The following is an 8,528-nucleotide window of genomic DNA, read 5'->3' as shown; positions in this document are numbered from 1 at the left end:
GATTTAAAGAAGTATCTCCAAGAAGTGCTAACTTTGATAAAGCCGGAGGAAGGTGATACTTTATTTTTATATTTAGCAGTATCGGATTTTGCTATTAGCTCGGTATTAATAAAAGTGGAAAATGGGTCTAAGCGACCTGTTTATTTCCAATCTAAAACCATGCTAGAGGCTGAAACACGATATTCAATGTTGGAGAAATACGCGTTAGCTCTTCTTTATTCCACTCAAAGATTGAAGCCTTATTTTCAAGCTCATTCAGTCATTGTTATGGCAAAATTGCCGTTGAAACATACTTTGGCCAAAACAGCCAAGTCAGAAAGAATGGCGAAATGGTCGGTTCTTATAGATGAATTTAGAATTGAGTATCATAATAGGGTTTCAGAAAAGAGTCAAGTGTTAGCGGATTTTCTAGCAGATTTTCCCGCTGAAGATGAAAATTGAAATATTGAAGAAGATAGTGGTTTACAGCTGAAAGAACTTGATGATGTGATGGATGAGGATGATCCATGGGCTGGTACAAATGGTTGGAGACTTTTTTGTTGATGGATCATCAAGTCAAAAGGGATGTGGTATCGGAGCGGTTCTGATAACACCAGACAATCAGAGATTGGAATCAGCAGTTACCTTAGGATTCCACGCATCTAATAACGAAGCAAAATATGAGAGATTGATTACAGGATTGGAAATGGCTACATCGTTAAATGTCAAAGAGTTATCTGTATTCAGTGATTCTCAGCTGGTGGTAAGTCAGATCAATGGAGGGTATTCAGCTAAATGCGATAATATGATTGATTATTTGAACTTCGTGATAAAGAAGCTTCAGAATTTAAGCAGAATCAAATTTCAGCACCTCGATCGAGGAGAAATTCGACATGCAGATGCTTTAGCATATGTTGCTGCTATGTTGGAAAATACAGAAGGACGTATATTGCAAGTGGGTGTCCAGCAGAACCCAAGTATCGATATAAAGCATCCTGAGATTATGGAAATAGATACGCTGGGGGAGTCATGGTTAAACAATTATATTTTATTTTTGTCTAAAGGTGAGTTAGCCAAGGATAAAAATGAAGCTAGAAAAATAAAATCTGGAGCTGAAAGATATCTGCTAATAGACGATGACTTGTATCGGAAAAATCCAGGGGGACCGCATTTGAAATGTATATCGGCAGCTGATGCTAATCAAATCATCGCAGAGATACATGAAGGGGAGTGCAGAAATCATTCAGCAGGGAGATCCTTGGCTAACAAGATAACAAGGCAAGAATATTTCTGGCCACAAATGAGAAGGGATTGTCTTCGATATGCAAAGAAGTGCATTCAATGTCAGAAACATGGTCATACAATTCATGTTCCAGCAGAGGAGTTGCATTGTGTGTCAAACCCATGGCCGTTTGCGTTATGGGGAATGGACATTGTGGGACCTCTAATACCTGGGAGAGGCAAGAAAAGGTTTATGCTTGCTGTGACAGATTACTTTACTAAATGGGTGGAGGCGATAGCTTTGCAACATATCAGAGAACAGGATGTGATCGGTTTTTTGTTTGAGAGAGTGGTATGTCGATATGGTTTACCGTATGCCATCATATCGGATAACGGTCCTCAATTCATTGGAGGCAAGGTGAGAGATTTCATAGAATCATATAAGATCAAGCACTTCACATCGGCACCTTATTATGCTCAGGGGAATAGGCAAGTTGAAGCGACAAACAAGACTATTATGGATAATATCAAAAAAAAAAATTTGGAGGATAAGAAAGGCTTATAGGTTGATGAGCTAAATAGTGTGCTATGGACATATCGAACAACTCCAAGAGTAGCTACAAGAGAGGTCGCCATTTACTCTAGCCTATGGGATGGAAGCAGTAACTCCAGCTGAGATGGTAGTATCTACATCCAGGACATTGCTTGTGGAAAAATGGTTAAATGAACAAGGGATGTATGCAGAGATCTTAAATTTAGAGGAGAAACAAGCAAGAATTTAGCTTGATTGTTACCACAGACAGCTTAGGAAAGCATTCAATAAGAAAGCCGAGAAAGAAGTTTCCAAGAAGGCGACTTAGTGTTGAAAGAAGTCACTCAAGGGACAAAAGAGAAGGGAGCTGAAAAATTATCAGCAAATTGGGAGGGGCCCTATATCATACACAAAGTGGGAATAAACGGAGCATATTATTTGAAAAATGCTGATGGCGATCTACTTCTGAAACCTCAGAATGTCAATAATCTGAAGGTATTTTTTCAATAATGTATTTTTCAACTTTATCAGAAGAATGATCTATGTAGCAAGAATATTCATGATAATAAAAGATTTGGATTCATAATGCAATGATGTTATAATATTATGTATTAAAGTCCTGTTATCGGCAGAAATGTTGGTATCAGGCATATCGTCAAAAAGACCTGGTATTAGAAATAATGATAGATACCAGACACATAAAGTCTTGTTATCGGCAGAAATGTTGGTATCAGGCATATCGTCAAAAAGACCTGGTATCAAAGACAATGACAGATACCAGACACATAAAATCTTGTTATCGGCAGAAATGTTGGTAGTATGCATATTGTCAAAAAGTCCTGGTATCAGAAACAATGGCAGATACTAGACATATTGCCAAAAGTCCTGTTATCAATAGACGTATTGATATTAGGCACATCGCCAAAAGTCCTGGTATCGATAGACGTATTGATATTAGATACATTGCCAAAAGTCCTGGTATAAAAAACCAATGGCCGATACCAGGCACATAAAATCCTGATATTAGCAGAAATGTTGATATTAGGCATATTGTCAAAAGTCTTGGTATCAAAAGCAATGGCCGATACCAGGCACATAAAGTGGATCATATCGGCAGCATGGAGAAGGCATCAGATATCGTGTTTATGATAAAGGTGCGTTGTTTAAATTATTAATTTTGGCAACAATGGCATGTATAATTGTAGTTATTCATAATTAGAAAGGGGCAATGATAATGTCAAAATAAAAATGATGGTAATTGTTTTTTAACAGTTGTTGTCAAAACATTGATACATAGCATAGACAGAGATGTAAAGTCAGTTATCGTCATCATCTTCATCTTCATCCTCATCATCATTTTCATCTTCATTCTCATCATCACCGTTGTCTCCATCAGAGGAGGATCCATCATTGTTATAGTCATAACTATAAGGATCTCGGAGCCACTCATCATCTTCTTCTTCTTCTTCATCATCATCAAAGTGTTCCGTGGTTGAGCAGTCTGACCAATCGAGCCATTATGGAAGAACCATAAGCAGGACAAGAATGATAAGATAGAAGGAGAAAGGGTACATGTTTTTTTTTTTATGTTGGTGGTGTTTCAATAAAATAGTTGGTAAAAAGTAAATTGAAGCATAAGGTGAAAAACGGGTTTTTATACAAGTAGAAAGATGGTAAAAACGAGGAAAATAAATGGTATTAGCATGAAAACAAGAAAAATTAAAGAAGGATAGTAGGAAAACGAGGAGTTGGTAAATAAAGTCAGTTGGAAAAAGTAATTTTATGGTTATCTGTGTAAAGAACGTTTGGGAAGAAGCAAATTATTTAATTATTAATTAATAAGTTTAAATGGAGTTTTTAATGCATGTTGGGATTTGAATTAAGTTGTTGAATTATGATCATTTAATACAGTGGTGTCGTCGATACTCTCTTTTGTTTGAGGATATCAAAAAGTTCAGTTTTTCTGGTGATACAAGTCTTAGTATCGCCGATACTCTAGTTTTGGTGGAGTATCGAAAATTTCAAGTTTTTGATGATACAAGTTTTAGTATCGCCGATATTCTAGTTTTTGTGGAGTATTGAAAATTTCATTTTTCTGATGATACAAGTCTTAGTATCGCCGATACTCTAGTTTTGGTGGAGTATCAAAAATTTCAATTTTATGATGATACAAGTTTTAATATCGCCAATATTCTAGTTTTGGTGGAGTATTGAAATTTTCATTTTTTTGATGATTCAAGTCTTAGTATCGCCTATACTCTAGTTTTGATGGAATATCGAAAATTTCAATTTTCTGATGATACAAGTTTTAGTATTGCCGATACTCTAGTTTTGGTGGAGTATTAAAAATTTTATTTTTCTGATGATGCAAGTCTTAGTATCGCCGATACTCTAGTTTGGTGGAGTATCGAAAATTTCATTTTTCTGTTGGTTGAGAGTATTGAAAGTTAGATTTTCTGTTAATATAAGGCTAAGTTTTCAATGATACATTTGCTATTTTGTATAAGTCTAAACATTAGCGATAGGTAAGTCTTGTTGGGGATGTTGAGAAATTCAGGTTTCTATTTAATGCAAATCTACAAAAGTGGTGGATTAAAGAAGAAGAAGATTGTAGCGGTATTACAAAATCAGGGAATATTGTAGCAAAATGGGTACAGTTACAATATTCCAATATTACAAAATAAGGCTGGCAGAATATCAAGTTTAAGATGGAGGGGTATTAAGGAGACCATCTATTTCAGCAAACTCATCAGATGGAAGGGCATCAGCAGTAGGGCAAGTTGTTGTTGTAATGGTAGTAGCAGAAGTAGATGGAATGGAGGCTGGAAGTGCATAAGTAGGAGTACTATCGGCAGAGAGATCATACTTTGCAAGAACATCAGCTGGAACATATGGTCGGAAGACTTCAAGCCGATCGGCAAGGGAATTCAAAGATGTCATAACATCGTTAAATTCATCATCGACAGCGTCCGAAGCTTTTTTATACTTTGCCTATGTGATAGCAAAGTCTTCGGTGAGTTTCTTCAACTGTTCTGAGTGTTCTTTCTTCAGAATTTTAGTGTGTTCGGCAATCTTCTGTTGAAGGGTTTGTTCAGCAGTTTCGACATTCTTTTTCTAGTCGCTTGTCAGTTGACTGTTCTCCCGTTTCAAGAGAGTGACTTCTTTGTTCAATTTGTCAACTTCCACCTGTTGATTTTCGACTGTTTTTCTCAAGCGACCAATATCATTGTCCTGCTGATAGTGGGAGTCAAACAAGCTACTTTAGCCTAGAAAAATAACAAAAATCGATAAGCAGATATAAATTATAGATGAAGATCCATATATCTGACAAAGGAAAGATGGTGTGAATACCTTTTCTATGAAATCACAAAAGGTGGTTAAGCGTTCTGCAGGTGTCGCAGCACGCATAGCAAGCTTATCTTTTGGAAGAACGCAGTTGGAGGAGAGGCTCACACCTAAGTCTTCAGGAAGATCATTGGCGAACAGGGAGGCAGTTAAGGGAATATATGATCCATCACATAGGTGAAATACAGGCTTGAAGAGATCAGTGGTATCGGAAGAAGTAATAGAGTCAAGTGTTTGACCCTCAGGAAGTCCACTTTCCCCCATTTGCGTTTCTTGGAACCAGAGTGACTATGAGTATCTTGAGATGAAGTATGAGATATGTCTTTAGGAGGAGCATGATGCTTATCTTTAGAAGAAGGTTTCCGAGTATTGGAAGGTGGAACAGGAGGCTGTTTTTGTGGAACCTTGGCCGATGTAGTGTCAGCAGCTTTCTGTTTATCTTTACCAGGAAGTTGGCGACTAACACTTGGGTTCGCTGATAGTCGAGGTGCCATATCGGTATACAATAAACGATGCTGATCAAATATATCTTGTAAAATCGGATATTCATAAAAATTAGGAATTTCTTTTTTAATTTCGGGAAAAAGAGTTGGTGTCATGGTAAGATTGTTATCTAGATAATGGAAGAAACTGTCGGGAAGATTAGAAGGTATTTCATGCAAAGCAAAGGAGGCCAGAATAAAAGAAGGATCGTTTAAATGATTTGTTGAAGGAGAGTGAGGGGAAATTGGCGACTGACCCATTTAGTGGAGAGCCCGAATCTGAAGAACATAAAGAGGAGCTCGATAATTTTTGATATCAGGAAGAGCAACAGCAAGGCGAGGCTTCCCTTATTTGTCAGCCCTAGTTCTGACATTAATTTGTTCATCAGTTCCTTCTAAGAGTTTAAGCACTCTGTCAGAATTCTCACGAGCTTTGGCAAAATGAGGGAGGAGTACTAAAAATATACCGAAAGGATGGGGTCAGAATGGGATTCCGATATATATAAATATCGAAGTTAAATAAAAAAGAGGGTATACCTGAAGAATTGAAGACTTGATATTTCAGAGGAGGTTTTGCTGGAGGATCGACACTTTCCCATTCACCCAAAACAATGATGGGATACTTGGTCCATTCCTTGTCGCTTTTTCTGTTTTTACGGATAATACCCTTGATGTTTGATTTGTTGTGTTTTCGAGGATAAAAATATCCAGGAAGTTTTTCTGCATAGGTATAGTGTTTAACGATATCGGATAATCGGATTCTATCGGCCTCATATTTGTCTGGGGAAAGATGACTGTTGTAATAGTTGCAGATAAACATTAACCTCCAGAAATTACCCATTCCTTAACCAGGGGAAATGTTTAGATGATTTAATACTTCACAATCGAGATTGGTCAGAGGCAATCTCAATCCAGCGGCGAGTTGACCAACAGTGACAATGATCGCTCGTCTAGTGCCACTTTGACATTTGGTGAAAGTCCGAGTTCCAGCGTAGTGTTGCAGATAGAGGGAAGGGGGAATTTGATAAGCAGTCTGAACTAGCATTAGATTGGGTCTTTTGATGAAGAAACCGCTAAGTCCTTCTTTCTAGCGACTTGTATCTTCAACAGTTTCGCGTTCAGATTTGGAGGCAGTGGTTTCGAAAGGATGACAGGGAATTCCTTCTACAACATAAGATAATTCCCAAGAAGTTTGGGGTCGATTGCGCCTCGAAGAAGTAGAAGTAAGATTATGACTACAAAGTTTATCGTCAGAAGGGGTTCCTTCATTACTAATACTATCATCGGAGAGGGTATCTTCGCTCGCCATGAGGATGACTATAAGTAAAGATGCGAGGACAAAGGTATTTTCAGTACGAAAATTTTAATGTATATATAATATCAACAATGTAGTTATTGGAATTTTCGATATATTAATATTATAATATTAGAAATTTCGATATATGGGTATAGACAATGGATATATCTGATAGGCAAGACAGTAATATGAGAAATATCGAAATAAATAATCTTAAAATGATAAAGATATAAACTTTTAAGCATTGTCAAGCATTATATAGTGTTGATTATAGTAGTGTAAGTGTGAGCATACTCAAGCTTACGATATTCATATTTTAACAATCTTTAAAAAGCCCTAGCGATAATTATGAGAGTGTGGGATATACTGGTGTGAGTTTATAGCAAAATATGGTATAACAAAACTAACAAAGTGCAGGAAATTACAAGCATACCTGTAAGAGTGGAAATTCTGTGGAAGACAAGAATACAGTAAAGAAAATCAATTTGTGAAGAAGACGTAGCGTATTGGAGAAGTTGGAACTTGTGAGAGAGCGAAACGGTTGGTTTTAAATTTATGTCTCATAATTTGGACCGGGTTGATATTTGGGCCCAAAGTGATATAACCGCTTCTCGAAAAATTGAAATTGTTGAGTGAAATTTCAAATTTTCGAGAGGAGGCGATGTAGTGGGCAAATATCGTGTATAAAGGCATTATGTCTGACATTTCAAAACTTGAAACATTGGCATAAGGTCAATATTTCGGTATATTTTGAAATTATGTTTAAACATTTGCAGGTATTGAGTGGGAAAGAGGATGAAAACAAGGGACACGTGTCAAAGCCAAATCAGGACATTATATAAAGACTGGAAGAGATCAGAAAAAGGATTCATTTATTCATTATTCAAAAAATCATTGGAAAGAGGAGAGAGAAATAAAGAGAAATTGTAATTAAATGTTATCGCTATTTTAATAAAACAAATATTCATTGCATCTTCTTCTCCGATTATGTTCCCTTCATTCATTCTATTGTGTGATCTTAGAGCATAAGAAAGAAAGTGTTCTTAGACATCACACAGGGTCCTTCAAAGTTAGGGCATGAGTAGGACCTTCAATTATCATTACATGCATATCATATGCTCCATCATCCACCAATTCTTTGTCAATCCCACCCGAGTAGCACATCTTACTAAGACATAAATAGAGGCCCGCAGAGCGTGAAATTGGCAAGGTGAACTTGTCTTTGGCATTTCCTTTGACTGGTATGCCAGAACGAATATCAACAACTTTTGCAACGATCAAATGGTATGTAATTGACAGTTATTGCAGATGACATTTTTTTTTGCAGGGGCAACAAGTCTCTTGCGGTACACTACTTGGTGGGTTTTATGGAATGTGCGGAAGTATACTTGCTGTTCTTAATAATGAAATAGCTGAACTTGTAAAAGCAAATAGAGGGTTCCAATGAAGAGTGTTTAATCCAGAATTGGTGAGGGAGAAAAGATTTCAAAAAGGGAAAAAACAATGTGTCCCCTGCCCCCTCTTCTTCTTACCATCGGACATTCTTTTGATTAGAAAAACATTGGCATTATCAACAGTATGAGAAGTGCAAGTCACAATTGTTGGGTGTGAGTCCCTCACCATGTGACATGAAGAAGGACTGTTTGTGTGAAGAAGTGAGAGTGCGCACGCG

The 8,528-nt window shown here is 37.0% G+C and overlaps 1 protein-coding gene across 1 annotated transcript; it reads left to right on the top strand.

The window, feature by feature from the left end:
* Positions 1 to 520: 520 nt before the first annotated feature.
* Positions 521 to 1,765, top strand: LOC147475502 (uncharacterized). The gene has a single exon (XM_086585428.1). The coding sequence runs from the start codon at positions 521 to 523 to the stop codon at positions 1,763 to 1,765; it is 1,245 nt and encodes a 414-aa protein (XP_086441554.1).
* The last annotated feature ends 6,763 nt before the right edge of the window (positions 1,766 to 8,528 follow it).

The sequence above is a fragment of the Coptis chinensis genome, chromosome 9, assembly GCF_015680905.1.
Source record: "Coptis chinensis isolate HL-2020 chromosome 9, ASM1568090v1, whole genome shotgun sequence".
Classification (NCBI taxonomy): domain Eukaryota; kingdom Viridiplantae; phylum Streptophyta; class Magnoliopsida; order Ranunculales; family Ranunculaceae; genus Coptis; species Coptis chinensis.
The sequence above is the reverse complement of the archived record's forward strand: the minus strand, read 5'-3'. Positions and strand labels throughout refer to the sequence as shown.